The 19,088-nt window shown below is 38.3% G+C and overlaps 1 protein-coding gene across 3 annotated transcripts in view; it reads right to left on the bottom strand.

Annotated features, from left to right (window-relative positions):
• WDR70 (WD repeat domain 70) overlaps positions 1 to 19,088 on the bottom strand; it is a 227,194-nt gene that overhangs the window by 12,196 nt on the left and 195,910 nt on the right. For all 3 annotated transcript variants that reach the window (XM_045020965.1, XM_045020963.1, XM_045020964.1), the window contains exons 14-17: positions 8,176 to 8,276; positions 6,500 to 6,579; positions 4,015 to 4,131; positions 3,456 to 3,618 (exon numbers count right to left, since the gene is read on the bottom strand). In XM_045020965.1, coding sequence (XP_044876900.1) covers positions 3,456 to 3,618; positions 4,015 to 4,131; positions 6,500 to 6,579; positions 8,176 to 8,276 — 461 coding nt within the window. The remainder of the gene's footprint in view (positions 1 to 3,455; positions 3,619 to 4,014; positions 4,132 to 6,499; positions 6,580 to 8,175; positions 8,277 to 19,088) is intronic.

Raw genomic sequence — 19,088 nt, 5'->3', positions numbered from 1 at the left:
AGCAGGTTTAAAACAAACAAAAGGAAGTATTTCTTCACACAATGCACAGTCAGTCTGTGAAACTCTTTGCCAGAGGATGTTGGGAAGGCCAAGACTATAACAGGGTTCAAAAAAAAACTAGATAGGTTCATGGAGGATAGGTCCATCAATGGCTATTAGCCCGGATGGGTAGGGATGTTGTCCCTAGTCTCTGTTTGCCAGAAGTTTGGAATGGGCAACAGGGGATGGATCACTTGATGATTCCCTGTTCTGTTCATTCCCTCTGAGGCACCTGGCATTGGCCACTATCAGAAGACAGGATACTGGGCTAGATGGATCTTTGGTCTGACCCAGCATAGGCACTCCTATGGTCTTATGATACTATACATTGCCCATACATACAGAAATAAAACATTATCTAAGAGGAAGAATACAAACAAAGAAATAGTGAGTTTAAAAGCATTGTTCTGGTACCCAGAAGTTAAATAGGAAGAACAAGTGAAATTTAAAAAAATCATGTTTTGTAGATACAATCATTTAATTAAAGCCCTTTTAAAAATGAACACTCACTAAATATATACATTTTTCTATGCTTTAGGACAGTATATTTTAAATGGATTCCTAATATAATTAAAATATCACATTATCTTGTATTATTTATACCGTGGTACTGCTCAGACACCTCATTTGGAACCACAGACTCGCAGTGTTAAGCTATGTACAGACACATGGGAAGACACAATTCTGGCCCTAAGGAACTGCTGCATATAGCATAAAATATGCTGAAAAGTTTGATAATTTATGACAAACATACATTATATTTAGCATATTTTTATTAAACATATTTTGGGAAATATTTGTAAAATGTTGCATAAATAAGGCATATTTATTTACATAGCAAAGTCCGATATGTATAATGATCATAACTATTACACTGGCTATTTATATGCACAAATGACTAGTGATACACCTGTCTGGTGAACTTGTACATGTAAATTAGGCATAAATTACATGCCCATGTTTTTGAAACTCCAAGTACGAAAAGGCAAACTTTCATCAGAAATGTAATATGATATACAGAAAGGGCTCAAATTTCTGTGTGTGTATATAAATAAAAAAATACTTTAAAATGTATTTACCATGGGATACCTCTTAACAATTAAAAAAAATAATGATGAGTCCTTGCGGCACCTTAGAGACTAATTTATTTGGCCATAAGCTTTCGTGGGCTAAAACCTCTTGGCTTGGTAGCACTGACCCCCCACTTGGTAAGGTAACTCTCATTTTTTCATATGCTGTGTATTTATACATTTCTACTGTATTTTCCACTCCATGCATCTGATAAAGTGGGTTTTAGCCCACGAAAGCTTATGCCCAAATAAATTTGTTAGTCTCTAAGGTGCCACAGGGACTCCTCATTGTTTTTGCTGACATAGACTAACACGGCTACCACTCTGAAACCTGTCTTAAAAATTAAGTTTCTTAAGCAGGGATAATGGCAGTTTCTTTGGCATGAAATTTATCGTTGACCAAGCTGTCAAGCCAGCATGCTGCTGGCTACTGTCCAAGCTCTCCTCTCCGCCCCGCACATCACTGTCTGGTGTGTAATCTAATAGCATTCTGGACTTACATCCTCCCCACTTCTCTGCCAGCTCTTTTCTTCCCCTGCAGCTACATTTTTAAACAATAAACTGTAACAAGATCTGCCCACCTGACACCGTGAGCCTTCTATAATACTACTACATTTTAAAACTTTCATGTCTTTACATTACAGGTCTCAGGGATGAAACCTAATGTCTCATCAATGACATTACTTAGCCAAATATACACTGGAATACTTACCTATCTGATGGTATGAGTGGTCATATCTACTTCTTTATGAAGGGATATTTATATATTTTAAGTAAAAATATCTGAATTTAGACTCAGAATACATTTCATCTCAAGCTCATGTGAATCTCCTAATAAGAAAAAAATAACCACCATACTTGGCATCTCCATTACAGTAACCTTCACAGAATTATCCTTTTAAAGAGTACTTTCTTGGGCTGGTAAATGTAGGCCGTATTGCATTATTCATTTATTTTATATATTTTGTAACACTGGCATAGGTGTTATAAAAGTTAATATTTCCCACTTCAAAGCCAGCCTAAGTCAATGGAGACCAAAAACTGTTGCCTGGTGATAGCTGTTCAATGGTCTGTGTGAAGAAGTTGTACTCAGCTCAGAGGATCAGTGTCCACATCACAAATACCCATCCCTGTTAACACACTATGGGGTAACTTTCAAACTTGGCTTTTCTTAATTATCTTCTCAATTACAGAAGTAAAACTTACATAGTGGCAGCATTTTCTCCAGTTGTAAAATTGGATTATTGATACTTACCTTCTTTTGTGACACATTTGTACATCGACAGATGAAAAGTGCTAGTTAAGAGTTAAATAATAATAAATAATAATTGGGAAAAAAAACTTTGCAGTGGCAATTTTTTATAAACAAAAAAGCCAGAAAATGTGGGATATTGTTTTAGAATCTTACAAGTAAGCAAAGAGTTGAGGGAATTTATTCCATAGCTTAAATGCCCTTATATGCACCAGACACACACATATTATGCATTGAATATTGCTGGTATAAAAGTTTATAGGCAAGAATTAGACATGGCAACATAACTCATAAATGGCAAAAAGTATATTCTACAGGTCAACCCAGACTCCTGCCAGCTAAATCATTATACCACTACAAGCAGTCATCTTTTTGTTTATGCCCCATTTTGGAGCAGACTTATTTTAGGGAAAAAAAACCTATTTTTAGTATCCTTTCCACCTATAAAGCCAAGCTAACTTAAGTAGATGCACAGGTCTTGTAACATGGGTCTGGCTTTTAGCATGTATACATACTTACATGATTGTGTAGTGTGAATCTTTAAAAATCTTGAAAATATTAATACATCCATATCACACCATGCTATTTATGTCACACATTTTAGAGGAACATCTACTTTAGAAAGTGTTAAGAGATTTTAAAAATATGTATTGGTACTATTTTACTCCTCCACCTATAAAGCCAGGATTACTTAGTACCATGGAGTTTAACTGTAACAGATTTAGGACCATGAGAAATAGTAAGACAAATATATTTTAAAAGCAGCAAAGAGTCCTGTGGCACCTTATAGACTAACAGACGTATTGGAGCATGAGCTTTTGTGGGTGAATACAAATTCTATATTTTAGAAAGCTTTAAAATAGTATTCTAGCACTAAAAGGTTAGTTTTTAAAAATGGAAATTGTAGATAGTTATACTTTTAACAATTTGATGGGTTGTACACACAGAGCTCTGACATACTCTTAGTTTATATATTATTGGCAATAATCCAGAAAAGGCAGAGAATGCTGTTAAAAATGTATATTTTCTGTTTACATCAAACTCCCAATGACTTTAAGAAATATTGCTTGTATTTTTTTAAATTGTTTCCTTACTTAGAATAGGCTGGAGCAACCCAGTAGGGGTTATCCTCAGCTTCCTTTGCATGTCGTAAAATGGCCTCTCGGGGGTTGCTATCATCAGTCTTATCCAATGCAATATTCTTGACTATGTATGATGACAATGTACCTCCATGAGTTCCAACACGGCCCCCACGACCTATAATTGGGGAAAAAAAAAGATTTGAGAGTGAGAGTAATGAACACATAGGCAAAATGTGAAGTACTGTGTGTGTAATACTGATCTAGTAGTGTACTGAACTTACATATTACTATAAAGAAAAGAGATGTGGGGAAGAAAAGAAAATAGCATTTAGAGTTCCATTCACAGCAGTGTGCTATTGAATACTTTATGGGCCTAAACAAAAAGTCAGTCATTATTTATTTGTATGGAAGTAGCACCCCAGCCATTGTACACACCCACAAGACAGACAGCATTCCCAGTCCCAAACAACTTATAATGTAAATATAATTTCATGAGCAAAACTACTTATAGAGCTCTGAAATAAGTTTCCCATTTACTTATAACAATCTGAAAAGACTAAATATGGGTTACCTGGTCCTGCTACTGGAGGTTCTGGTTTGTGAGATTTCAGGGGATCCAGCCTATCCTTTTCCAACTGTTTCCTGGTACTTCGTTGCCGTGGTTCACGAAACATTGGAAGGGCATGAGCTAAAGAGAAGATTCACAGTTTAGGAAAACAATTCTAAATGTTAGCAACCATATTTACTTTTACATCTCTAACCCTATGGGCCAGACTGCTTTTGACCCTTACATGGAGAGGATGCCATCCCTTGTGCAACGCCAGGGATGTCATTCTTACATGACTCCACATTGGCTTATCATAGTATATTTTATAGGGCTTTGTCATGTCTGTTTTTAAAAGTCTAAAGCAACCAGATTTCCACAACTTCTCCAAGGACTATTCCCTAGTCTAATAAATCACCTGGGCAATTTACACTTATTTAGCTCATTTCTCTGTTGGTCAGCCCACAAGTTACCTGATCAACCACTTGTTCTTTTCTGAGCTTCCAATTTTTCTACATCTTTCTAATAGTGGATGCTGAGACATCAAAATTCCAGGCACAGTTTTACAGCAAAGTGACAGACAGGGGATTATCACCGCCCTGATCCAAGTTGTGATGCACTTCTACATATGTTGCCAAAATCAATTTTCCCCAAGAAATGAGGTAAACTTAGGTTGGCAGGACCTAATTACTGCAGTCAGAATTTGGCCATGACACCAGGATTTAACACCTCTTGAGAAAGTTGCCCTGGTATTTTTAATGGCCACAAATTGTCAGTCTGTTGTTCTTAACCTCTCAACAAAAAGACAGTATCTTCAGCAGCACAGTAGCCTCTAATGTGGGGGCACGGGCTCTATACCGAATCAGAACTATCCCCTGAATCATCATTATCTCTTTCCAAGTTATTCTGCTTAATTTATTAGACTTAATTAAATCACAACCCAGATGATATGGCAGTGGATCTTTAGGAATAAATGTTTAGAGTTTATTTTTGCAGACTTCATGAAGTATGAAGTGTCTGAACAGTTTGTCGGCAAGTAATGAACTTGATCAGTTTGCACAGGGCATTTGAGGTGACTAATGTACAGATCCAAGATTTTGCCATATGTGGAGTCAAGCTTGTTTGAGGAAAATCTGAGTAATAATATGCCTGTATTTTAAAAGTAACACCTAATCCCTCAAGTGGCATTCCTGCATTTTGAGCAATCAGTATATGCAATTCTGAAATTCAAATATGGTTTGTTGTGCTTTCTTGGTAAAACGATGCTTTATGTTCCCTGTAAGGAAGTGGCTTCTGAAAAGCTTCCAAACAAGCAACAAACCTACAAAAAAAAAATGTCAAGTGAAACTCCAAATTCTATCAGTTTAGAAACATTTTCAGTGTATTACTTTGTATGGATCTGTTCTTACTGGGTTTCCACAAGTATGTGCAAGAAAGAACCAGACAAACCCTCATGATAAAGTTAGTATTTTCAAAACTAGAGAAATCCATACTTAAGTACCCAATGGTGGGATTTTTAAAAGCTCCTAACTGACTCAGAGGCTGCTGTCCCACTGGATTTTTAGGCTTCAATTTTTGAAAATTTGCATAATTGAAGCACTTTCAAATGCAAACATTAATTAATGAACGTATAGACACTATTTCTATTATAAGCTGTTCAATGTTACAGTTAAGGTTGCCTAAAATTACCCATTATAAAGCCCCTCTTTTCATGTGCTTATAACTTTGCCAAACTAACTGTTGAGGAGGAAAATTTTCCATACTAAAATTTGGAAAGTTTCAGTAAATATGCGTTAGCTGCTTCCAAGAGTGAGGTTCCGGACGAATAGGTAATTTTGCCAATGTTAACAAATTTTTTGACCATTTCTTTGAACAGCCCTCGCATCTTCACAGTTTTTAGTATAAACTTGATATTTTGCAGGAGGGTAGTTCTGAGTGGTGTTTTATCTGTTCAGATAAAAATCCACATATCTTTGGCTGAGTTCTAAGACCTGGAAAATCATCACTTCCACATTTTTAGTAGAATGTCTTCAAGACTTGTCCTTTAAGTCTGTGAACATTCTATTGGTACTGTGTATGCTCCCAAGTGTCAGAGATCGGCATCAACCTGCATAGACCACCGTAATCCTGTCTTTCCAGACTTCTAAGTTTTTATCTTTGCAATCTCAAAGTATTTTTCATGGAGTTTTTTGTATGAAACATATATAAACTTTAAAAGACCAGCCTGGCTTTCTGAAGGAAAACTTTAGCCCATCCAGAATTTCATCAGATCAAGTCTGTATGTGCACCTTGTAAATAATGATATTAACAACTATACAGAGTATATGCAAGAACATTTTCATCTGATGTGTAGTATGGTGGACTGCTTCTGGGCTATACCTAGTCTCCTATGAGGTGTAAAAACAATGCACAATACGGCCATAGTTTGACTTTTTGAGATGGGGAAATATAAAGGTAAAAGCCTGAGAAATGCATACAAGTCACCTTATAAATATATGTTTAAATTACTTACGTGTTATAATGTAATCCTGTGTAAGAGTCTCTGCCTGTCTGGCTTTTCGTTTTGTTTTAACCACACATAGTTTTGCTCCCCTATGGTAAAAAATAAAGTGACTTAATTTATTTCACTATAATAGAAGTAGAAGTAGAAATATCTTGTTTGTTCAAGATAAAATTCCTGCCAGGTTGAACAGTACTTTTACAAATGTATGATGTATGTATGTATGTATGTAAGGGAGGCTCGAAAGGTTGATGAAATTGTTATAATGTGGCTTACAGTCAGAGGTGGATATGAATGTGGTAGTTTCATCTTATGCTTTGCTTTTCCACAGCCCAAAAAATACCACACAGTTTGCAACTATTCAGCCCAATTATCCTCATTAAGCAGCAGAGAACTGGCGGTCTAAATGAAGATGCCCTGACAGAACTATGGGGCAAAGCTTGCATAGGTCTTGTTGGAAGTAACTTAAATTGTAACTGACAAATTGGTGCACACTCTCTTTATATAGCTATACATCTGTGAAGGAAAAGGAAAAAAGGAAACTATCACAGACAAGAGTGCGCCTCTTCCATTCAGACTTCAGGGTTGGAATCCGCCTGCATTTTACATGACTACCTAGTTGCATTAAGACAGCTCTTCACTGTGAGCATCTTTTGAATTTAGAGGCAAGGTTCCTCCATTACAGGATGTCTCCCATGCATGGAGAGAAGAGAAAGCATAAGAATTTGTTTATGTAAGAGCAAGAGCCCAGGCTCTGATGTCAAATCACTACAAAGATCTCAAAAATATACACAGAAAGAAAAAATTAAACTTGGGTCCCAGAAATCTTGGGAACCTGAGCTTGTCCCCACAATCAAGCATGCAGGTTACAATCAGCATCCGATATGAACGACAGCTTGAAATTTAGAGTATAATACTCCTTTGGCTGCTAGAGAGAGAAGCATCTGAGCATGCAAATGAACAAATCATTGTACGTACAGGAGGGAAAGGACAATCAGAAAATCAGTTGTGCTCTCTCCATCTGCCAGCAGGAAAATGTGCTGGACTGGCAGAAAAACTATGTGATGAGGATATTGAATTCCAAACAAGGCAGCGTCTTTAAATTCATCCTGCCATTCTCAACTGCTAGCTTCCCTTTTCATTAATTGCTTCTGCCCTTCCATCCTTTAAATATGCAGTTACTGGCCATGGGCAGCAAAGAAAGTGAAACAGATGGGAAATTCTCTCATTCCATTCCTCACCTCTTCTCAAATTTGGATTTTCAACATAACTGCACAGACCACTGAAATTCAAACTAAGAGTTGGACTCCTAAACAAAATGCTACTTCAGAAAAACAAGTATGACTACATTGAACAGTCTTTTTACAAACACCACTTCAACAGTCTTCGGGGACTGTGAGAGATATGCTAGTTGGGCATTCCTAATTCAGTTTCCACACAGTACACTGATGGAACCTCATGGAAAGTATTCAAAACCTCAGATAATGTTCCAAATATTAATATCCAAGTATACAGTGGAATCAGAGGCTCAATGGAAAATGCACTGCTTCTGAAAATCATAAGCTACTATTTTTGACTCACTGCCTCACAAATGATCATAAACTAATTTCCTCACCTTTTAATATGGTCAGTCTAGGGGTTGAGAAAAAAAACATGGTTTTAATGATAATAATGTAATTATTAAATACCTCTGGCTTTTGATTGGATCATAGTATACTTTAGCCAATCCATTTCCTGTACCAACCATGATCTGGTTTAGCTTGGGATGCCAAAGACAACGCACAACACTCTGAAATAAAATTACATATTGATGTTGGATCAGTGTTTTTGTGTCTCAAACCATTTAGCTCTTGAAATAAGATATAGCATACAACTTTGCGAGGGTTTTTTTTAAGTAATTAATTAAGCCCTTGTCCTGAGTCTTACTTCATATAGTCTTTCTTCCCTATAGAACTAAAACTTTCACACACAACGCCTGTGTTATACAGGAGATCAGAATAATCACAACAGTTCCTTTTGGCTTTATAATCTATGAAACTATGAAAACTAGATTTCAGTTTGAATTACAAAACCAAATGAAAAATCTCTTTGAAAGGTCAAGATGATTGACTGAGGAGGTAAATAAAGCAAAGACCACTATTTACCATGAGCGACAACAAATCTTAATGTTCACCTAACAATAGACTTTATGTATTTAGATAATTGGAGAGTGCTTGTTGTTTGAGATAACTACCTTATACAGGGATAAATAAACTCTAAGACTGAGGGTTATAGTGTTGACAGGACTTGTATTAACTATCTAATAAATGTATCTAGAGCTAAAAGGATTCATGCTCATGTTATTATTTCATTGAAATGTGCTCAATCATCTTTCATAACCTCCTTCCCAAGCCTACTGTTCTACCTTGCCCAGGAGAACCTTTCAACCTGGACTAATCATTTATTAAATTATATTTATACCTCTATTGAGATGGGGGCATGAGAAAGAGTGCTTTTGCACAAAATATCTTATACAAGCCACAGAACAGGTGTTCACTTTAGTTTTAACAAGAGAAGTATAACAATTTAAATTATAATAAGGAGTCTAAATGAAACAGAATACTGTAACTTGGGAGTCTGGAGACATTTTAGGGAGTTATTATATTACTTTGGTGACCTTTAAGCGAATGGCTATATATTCCCCCATTGCCAATTTTCAAGCCTTCCACCACCACCCAATACTTTCCTGTCCCAATCCCAATTTTCCTTCTCATTCCTGGCCTAGCCCCAATATAATTTCATTTGGATGTTAAATATGAGCCACATGCTAATATGCTAGTGGAACACCTGATCCTGAAAAACCAAAAATCTGTTAAGCCCTAATCAGTTGGACCTTCTTTTGGCTATAAGATAAATACAGGCTTTTCTCAATTATTTATTGAGAAACAGGTTTCACAGTGCTGAGCCTGAATGAAGTGGCAGTTAACAGAGCCTTCTGAAACATCCCTAATATAAATCTCATCCCACACATCACATAGACACAATAGTTTAAAAAAATGACACCTCTCCATGCTTCCACAGGTATGCAAGGTTAAATATACAGCCATATTAAAGGTCAAAGCTCATTTTACAGGTAGCAACTAGTAAGGATGTAAAGTTAAATTTCTTGAAGTTCAGCATCTCCATAATCCATCACTTGCTATAACAAGTTACCTATGCAGTCAATGTCGGCCTGTTAATAAGCTGTTTATTTTTAAAAACACAATTCTTATTTGTTGCAATATCAGTTATTACTCAAATGCTACAGTAATTTTAAACACACACAGCTAATAGCAGAATTCAAGGTTAAAGGTAAGTGGCCTTTTCGTTTATTAATATTTATTGCATGTGTTTAGCCAGCCTTTAAAAACTTTTTAGTTAATGCAGTTCACCACTTTCTTCTGTCAAGTAAATGTATTTTATAGCATGGTACTGGATACCAGCCAACAAAAACAAATCTTGAGACATTGTGGCTCACGCACTGATGGGAATTGCTACAATTCTAGCTTGTCAAACATGCACAGCACACTTAAAAACACTGTGGCACGTGCTTCAGAGCAGGCAGAAGAAACTGTCATAAAACACAGCATTATAAAACTTCTGAAACAGTAAAATGTCTCCAGAATGTAATTTATTCAAAACTGAGCGTATACAAGCTCTGAACAGTCAAGTAACTTATACACTGGTGTATAAATCTACTTTACAACACGTGACAAAAAATACTCATGTTGATTTTTAGGATCATACCAGAAGTATACACTACCCTGAAAGACTAAAATACTAAATCCTAGGGACTAAATCTTTGTAAGTCTTCATACAAGTAGTCCCACTGAAGTCAATTGTGCAAATATGGACTACTCAGATGACGGAACATTGTAGGCTTGGGCACTAAATATGTGAAGATAGTAGGAGAAAATCCTCACATTATAAAGAATTAAATTAGTAACCACTGCATATACCCTAAGACCCACAGTTAACTTGCCTTTTACACTTAGAATTAATTTAGAATTTTAGTAGGTAGGTGTTTAGTGAACAACCTAAACTAAGAATGTATTAAAGCACAGGCACTTTAGTCCTGAAACCAAGGGACCCTGCTCCTGAAGTCACATGATGAAGTCAGAATCTCAGCTTTCATTTAAAAAAAATCCCAACACCCTAATTTTCTAGCCCTCGTGCCTGCAAAGAAAAGATTGAAAATGTGTATTGAGCATGAGAATGTGAGCCTTAGTCCACAGACAGCCTGAAACAATAGCTCTGAAAGGTACGCACTTCCCTATGAATCTCGATGCTGTGATAACTCTACAACCCACTGTTCTTGGGAACTCTGCCAACTCCATCCCAAAAGTGTGTATGTGGCAAGAGGAGAATACAGGAGGCCTGAACCATGCAGATACAACCCCGGGCCCAATCCACTGCCCCTGCTTCTCTAGAAGGGAATGAGGGTCACGGCACAGGGGCAGGGCAAGGCTATAAGGAGCCAGGGGCGGCTCCAGGCCCCAGCACGCCAAGCGCGTGCTTGGGGCGGCAAGCCGCGGGGAGTGCTCTGCCGGCGCCGCGAGGGCAGCAGGCAGGCTGCCCTCGGTGGCTTGCCTGTGGAGGGTCCGCTGGTCCCGCGGCTTTGGCGGACCTCCCGCAGGCTTGGGGCGGCAAAATGCCTAGAGCCGCCCCTGTAAGGAGCCTCTCATCATGGTGTGTGTAGGGCCCTGGTGTGCTTTAATCCAGCCCTACCCTAAATTCCATCTAATTTTAAAATCAATGAATTTTTTAAAAAAATCCTGTTTTATTTTAACATTTAGTCTTTGCAATGGCATCACAACACGGCAGCTGGTGCTTAGTTTCAACTACACCCAAGAGACAGTTGAGTTCAGGCTGGAAGTCATAACCACAGTAATTAGCAGCAAGTTACAAGTTCTCACTGCACTTAGGCGATTTTATTTCATAGCAGAGAAGTAAAACAGAAGGAGGCAATTAGATTGACAGTGCTTTGTAAAAATAAGCACAAAGTACTGGATTAACCACTAGTACGGGCTATATAGAGATTCAGATTAACAGCTTTCTAGATTCCAAGTGAAACTACAGGTACAAATACAATAATTAACAACTAAGTACAAAAATTAGTTTACAGCCAGATTTAACTGACTGTTTCTTGTGATGATTAAAACTGAATAACCTCAAAGTATCATGGATTCTGAAGTTTTACAAAATCTCAAACTAATTTCTTAGTTCTGCAATGTGACAGTTGGTATTGCTTTCTTTAAAGGGTTCCTCTTTGCATAGTACATGAAAAGAATGCCTATTGATGACAAACAATAATCCTGAAATATACAATGCTGCTTTGTGCAAAAGTCCTTTAAAGAAGAAAAGGATTCCTATAATAGCGCAATCTCTGATAAATACATCTACAGGATATCACAAGCTGAAGTACTGGATACAGGCCCAAGACCCTTTGCTAATTTTTATCTAGAACACTGAGTCAAAACTATATTTAATGATCCTGAACATATTCAAATCAAATCCCGAGTCTGATCATCCCCTTTCTGCAGAGGTGGGTAGGTTGGGCGGAGGGAGAGGTCTCAGCACCATCTGTATGGAGAGCCGTGAATGAGGGAAGAAGGAAAACGTAGGGATTCATATAATCTCCCAACTCCTATCCATTCAACAAATAAGAGTAGATCCAAAACTAAAGAAACCAGATTTACAGAAGATGATGCTGTGTGTGCACTACAGCTGAAAAAACTACCAACAAAGAACAATTAGTAAGTCTGCATTAGGCTACATTAATCAAGACTGTTGCTACTGAGAAGCAGATGATTAATTATGGGGAAGCAGCAGTTTATTCAGTTAAGGCTATGATTTAATCATGGCTATTTTTAGTAAAAGTCTTGGACAGGTCACAGGCAAGAAACAAAAAATCTGTGCCTGTGATCTGTCCATGACTTATACCATAAATACCCCTGATTGAATCTTGGGGGGGGACACCTCTATCGGGAGAATGGGGGAGCCCACAGCACCAGCGGCCAGGGAGAGAGCCCCAAGGGGGCCCATGGCAGCAGCTGCGGGGGTTGGGTGGGGAGAGAGGAACCCTGGGGGGCCTATGGCACCAGCTGCTGTGGGGAAGCCTGGAGTGGGGGGATGGCTGCTCCAGTAGCCGCTCTGGGGGAAGCCCCAGGGGTCCAGTGGCTGCGGCCATCGCAGTGGAGGAAAGATTCAGAGGGCCAGGGGCCGCCATGAGGGAAGCCCCATAGGGCCATCGGCTGCTCTGGCCACTGCCATGGAGGAGCCCAAGGGCCAGCCGCTGCTCCCGCTGCCCCAGGACCAGCTGCAGATGTCAGCTGGGGTCAGCCACACTGGCTGCTGCAGAAGTCACGGAGCCCTATCCATAGTTAATGTGAAGGCTTAATTTCTATTATAAAACAGATTTCACCTTCCCTCCAGTTTCTCCCCACGTATTGTAAAATCCTAAAAATTTTTTCAAATTTCTCAGAGTTATTTGGCCAGCCTTTTTTTTTTTTTTACCAAAATTTGCGGTGATTGGGAAAATCCATTTGTAAGACACAGGGCTCAGAAAAGATATAGCATACAACTTAGTCATGTTTTGAATATTCATATAATGTTTTTCTTTTGTGGTCATGTCTTATTTAATAATTCTTGGAACTTCAAATGAAATTAATTTGAAAAGACCTTGATGAGATCTACTGCGTAAGTCTAATTTGCAGATTGGGAAAAATATATTTGTGGTTTTAGCCAAAGGGCATATTAGAAATGCTTAGATTAGGAAGAGAAAGAGTTCTAATACCTCTCCTCTAACCACTCCTTCAAAACAGCCACTACAAAAACTTAGGAGAGACACATCTTTGGCTTCAATATTATCATGATTACTTTCAGATAATAATAGATTGATTTTGGAAACAGAAGTAAATTGATTTTTTTTTTAAATTTATAGGACTTTCAAGAGATCTCTTGCTGAAATTTACATAAAAATGTTGATCTTTTGAAATAATTACTATAAACGTAAAATGGATTGATGTTTATTCCTAAAACTTTTTATGCAATTCCATATTTTGTATATTTTTAAATACAAACTTATTTTTGAATTTTCAGACTAACGGTTGCATTTTTTGAGTAAATTACAATAGTCACGTAATATTTTTAATGATAGGTTCTTTCAAATTAACCTCCAGCTTTACAAAATTTTATCTGGGAATTACTTAAATAAGAGTGTTAATAATACTTTCCGTTTATATAGCACTTTTCATTGAGAAAGTCTGCAAAGCATTATAAAGATGTTGACTGAGATCATCGCATCACTTATCACTGAAATACAGCCATCTCTGGGAGGGAATGCAGCATCTACTCTGCTCTAGAAATATGCTGCTTCTGTGTTTGAGAGAGAAAGTGACAAATAACTGAAACAGAGAATTTAGGCAAGCAAAAACCCTAATGACTAATTATCCTAATTAAAAACTAATTACCCAAACTGGAACTTGGCCCCTCCTGAAATAAATGAGGCAGAGAAGGCATTTCACAAGTTTAACATTAAAAGGGTGTCATGCTGAATTCTTGCACAGTGCACTGAAAATTTACTCCTATGATTAAAGTACAAGAGATCTGTAAGATCATTAAATTACAAACCCTGAAGAGATTACAGGAAAAGTCAAGGAGTCAATTAATTTTACTTGATGGTTGATATATTAACCCCATGAATGAAAAAGTCTCTTGATTCAGCCTGTTAGGCACTTGTGCTCCTCATTCCATCCCAAGTGCATGAAATATTTATATCTTTGATTTTGAAAAAGGTCTCGAGTAGTGTGCTAATTATAGACCTATCTTTAATAAACTGTGATTGTAAAGTTTTGCCAAGGTTCTGACGAAACAGTTGGAAAGCTTATTACCAAATAATATTCATGAGAGCCAGGTATGGAAGGAAAGGTTATTAGTAAATTACCTAAATAAAATTCTTCATCTATTCTGAGATTTCAAATGGTACAGAGACAGTTCAGACAGAACCAACCATTTGAAAAGGCTCAAAAGGTGGCATCTGTACGACATGAAGCATGCAGAAACAGTGCTTATTTTAGTTTTATTGTTTTTCAGTACTTCAGTACGTATGGAGCTAAGCATGAATATGCACAATAAATAAATCATCCAGCACTAAAGCATTCCTACAGATTTAAAGCTATGATGCCGTTCATGTTATGTTATGTTTTTCAGAAACAAAAATATTAATTCATTGATAGTCACATTCTACATTTCCAAATTATATTTAATGTCTAAGTTTTTGACTTGAGGGGCAAGGGAGAAAAGCAGCAAAGCAAAATCTAGCCAAGCATATCAACAAAACACAACAAATGAGATAAAAAATATGTAGTAAATGAGCTCCTAATTTCTACGGTCTTGTATGCAGAACTCTTAATCAAATTGCAGTTTTTATGCCTGTAAGCCTTTTCTTATTAGAAGAGTCCAATTCATTTTATTCAATCATTTAATTTACTTAATCAGTTTTGAATCCTTCAGCTTTAATGTTTTATTTTTGAGACACTCTCTTCACCTTGACCTGCTCTCTTCTTTTGGACTGCTTGGCTAGGCTAACACATGGGAAAATTAAAAATGTTCCCTTCAGTTGTCCTTTTCTTTATTTCTGGTTGCTGCTAAAATTCTGCCTGTGATCTGAAATTGTAGACATAATTGTAATTCCTATATTGTTCATTCTAGTTGATATTCTGGCAAGAATCCAATGGCATTTAACTACATCCATATATCATCCTGATAACACAGAAATATTATTTAATCTAACATGGAGGTAATAATTTGTCCTAGGATAGCTGTGGGATCAAGTTTTTCACTACTAGCAGAAACTCCAAAGATTTAGATATTTTTAGCTCTCCATACATTTTTATTTGTATAGGTACAGCCCTTAGTACAATGGGACCACAAACCTGACTGGGACTTCTGGATGGTACTGCAATATAAACAGTAAATAAATAAATAAAATACTTCTGTCAGTAATAATAGTATACCATATTATACAAACAATATTTTAAATTATTTCCTCTCATTGAGAAGGTCAGAGTTATTTCCTCACATTGCTTTCCAGTCTAATCAGCCACTGCTTCCCCTTGATCCTACATCCACCCAGAGATTTAAGTTTTGTAGAGAAAGTCTCATATATTTGTCTTCCAAAGATGACATTTTGTGCGAAGCCCATTTGTTTTCATATGTAGCATCTTCACAAGCTTTCGATAGCAGGAGAAGGAAGGAAGTTGGCTACCACATTGAGCTATGCACTGGTGGAGTGAGTCTTCCAAATCTCCTTTTTCTTCTTCACCTTTGGCATAAACTCTTGTCCTTCAAGTATGGCTCATACAGTTGCTACAAACCGTTAAAACTTATTCTAACCAAGCCTATTGGATTTTTATGCTCAGGAGTTCACCAAACGCAGACTTCACCTCATGCCTACCCCATCAAGGAAGTAAGCAACATTTTATTATAAACCCTTTGAGAGAAAGTAAGGACAAAAAGAATCAGTTCACTTCTTACAGGGGAAACAGACTGGACTGGACTGTCATGATTCTTGAGGGCATTCTGCACGAAAAATTAAAAATTCTGCGCCAAAGAACTAAAAATTCTGTGCACAATATTTTAAAATTCAGCATATTTTATTTGTCAAAATAACACAATATAATCACACCATTTTCAATTATTTGATGACAAGTATTTTGAAATTGCCAAAATAATTGAAAATGGTGTGATTATATTGTTATTGTGTTACTGTAATTCTGACAAATAAAATATGCAGAATTTTAAAAATTCTAGGTTCAGAATTACCTCAAGGGTACCAGGGTTGTGTGTGACTAAATCTGGGTGTGGGCAGTGTGGTGTGGGGATCTGGATGCACAGGGAGTGGGACTCTGCAGGGGAGTCCAGGTGAAGGTGGTTAGGGTTCAGCAGGGGGATGGGAGGTCTGGGTGTGGAGAGCTCAAGCGAGTGGTCTGGATGCTGGGGAAGGGGGTGTCAGGATACAGCTGGTTGGGCCTCAATGGGGTGGGGGTCTGGGTGTAGGGAGCTCCCAACGCAGGACTAAGGCTCAGGGTGGGGCTTTGGGTGTGTGGGGGCTCCCAATGTAGGAGGGGCTCAGAGGGGGGTTCCAGGTGCAGAGGGGTGAGGCTCAGCGGGAGGGCCCAGATGTACAGGAGTTGGGCGGACAGGGGGAGCAGCTCCCCGTACAGTGACCTCTCACCCTGTGGTTGAGGAGCGATAGGGCCAGGAAGTGGGGGGAGAGATCATTGTACAGGGAGGGATCATTGAGCTGCTCCCCCTGTCCGCCTAACCCCTGTGCATCTGCACACCCCCTCACACCCAAATCCCACTGTCAAGCCTGCCCCCCCCACGCACCTGGAACCCCCCCCCACCCCACTGAGCCTCACCCCCTACGCCCAGACCCCCCTTTCAAGACCCGCCACTCCCACAGTGGAAAGCTTCCTGCAGCCAGGGGAGGTTTTTGGGGTAGATCTGACCCATGCTTCATGCAGGGGAGGTGGAGGGGGAACTCATTTCCATCGCCGTCGTCCTCTTCCCTCCCACCGCCCAGCCCAGCCAGGACTAACGTTCTCGGGCAGCTGGGCATCCCTAGATCCTGCCCTTCCCCCCATCGTGGTGACTTACCTCTCCCCCAGCTGCTCGAATAGATGTGCCCGTGCTGCCGGGGAGGGGTGAATAAGCACTGGTGCAGCTTCTCTGCTTCCTACATAAACCATTTTTTGGCGGGAAAGCAAAGAGAATCCATGGGGGAACATGTTTCAGGAGTACGTAATGTCTCTGAATGTACTATGGGAGCTTAAACCCTAACCACCTCTGCCATCAAAGAGTGCAAGGCTGTATTTAAGATGAGTCAGTGTACCAATAAGATATAGTGAAATGGCTAACTATAGGAAGAACATAGCTCCATTTGATGTATCAGATTAAAAATGGCAGCCAGCATCCCACTATTAAGGTAAACTGGAGCATGTAAGAGATGTTTCTTTTGCATTTTGTTATGTGTTGATAACAAACCATTGGAAAAGAATTGGTAATCGAGGGTTAATACTGGGAATTGAAAAGAAATAGGCAAAACTGGATTTTCACACAGCTCTACTTATTACAGCAGCAACAGTATATTTGAGTTGTTTCCCTTCATTTAGGTTTCCTTATTATGATGCTTTAAAACATGTCTATTAAAAGTTAAATGAAATAAATGTGACAGTTACACTTGGAGTCAGATCTAGGGTGACCAGATGTCCCGATTTTATAGGGACAGTCCTGATTTTTGGGTCTTTTTCTTATATAGGCTCCTATTACCTCCCACCCCCGTCCCGATTTTTCACACTTGCTGTCTGGTCACTCTAGTCAGATCTGACCCAGAGAGTTCATGTGTGGCTTCCTAATTTTTTAGGGAACATCCTTATTCCACTATATTCCTTTAACTTGCCAATGGCCTTAAAATCTTAACTGAATGGAAAAGGGTTCAAAATCAGCCCACTCTCTCCCGTTTTGCTTTCAGCTAGACGCAGAGCAAAACAGGTGAAATCTTCCAATGGTCCAGCAACCAAAGAAAGTCAACCCCACTGGAGGAGAGTGAGGACTTGTTGTATAAAATGGCAGAAATGTTAAAAGCAGTAAGTGAAAACAGCAAGCAGCTAGAGGAATAACAGTTATAAAACAAACTCAGAGCAGGACCCATTTGACAGTACAACATGATGTTCATAATTCATAGATAAAGTCTCCAAAACTGAGCACAGGATTAGTGATTTAGGAGATCAAATTAAACTATAATAGTGGGCAACAAGTACAGCAGATAAAAATGCCAACAACTTTAGAGTTTATTAAAGCTTCCTGCTAATCTTCATGGTCTCAATTTGAAAGGTCAAATATTCAGCTCAAGAGGTACTTGAAACTGACTGGGGGTAAAAAACCACAATAATCCTGTTTCAGGTTCTGTTTTGAACCTATAAGATAGAACAGTGACAGCAGGAGTTGCTGATAAAAAATATTTTTCGTTAAAAAAGCAAAACTTCTCTTTCAAAAGTGCCAATTGCTTTCTGCCTCAGTGGCCATGACGATATGTGCTGGGGTCTGTTTGAATTGTGTAATTTTGATTTGCTGTTCTTGGCCACCCGTACAGCGAGATAAGCGGCCTGTCAGCAGAAGAGATACTGAAATGCATAAAAAGACATTTTGACAGTGGTAGTCAGGCTCCATAATTACAGGCCACCATAACAGCAGCCAAGTGGGCTCTCTTGACAGAGTGTTTGTCTAAACTATAATTTTTATGTCAGCACTGCTGATGGAACACCAGTCTGTCAACACCATGGTAAGTACCCAGGTAGCAAATTTATTTAACACACCTATGTAGTCTAAAATAAATCATATCTTTAGATTTTCAATGAACTGTAATTTCATGGTGAAGAACTGTTTATTTTTATTGACTTTAATGCAGTAACATCTATTGTCTTTAAAAGCATTTAAAATATAATTAAGCAATATTATTTAAGAAAGTCCCTCTTACTGCTTATTTGCATGATTTTTTCAAGATACAATAAATTAATTA

The sequence above is a fragment of the Mauremys mutica genome, chromosome 6 (assembly GCF_020497125.1).
Source record: "Mauremys mutica isolate MM-2020 ecotype Southern chromosome 6, ASM2049712v1, whole genome shotgun sequence".
Taxonomy (NCBI): Eukaryota; Metazoa; Chordata; order Testudines; family Geoemydidae; genus Mauremys; species Mauremys mutica.
Note: the sequence above shows the minus strand (reverse complement) of the source record. Positions and strands in the feature narration are given on the sequence as shown.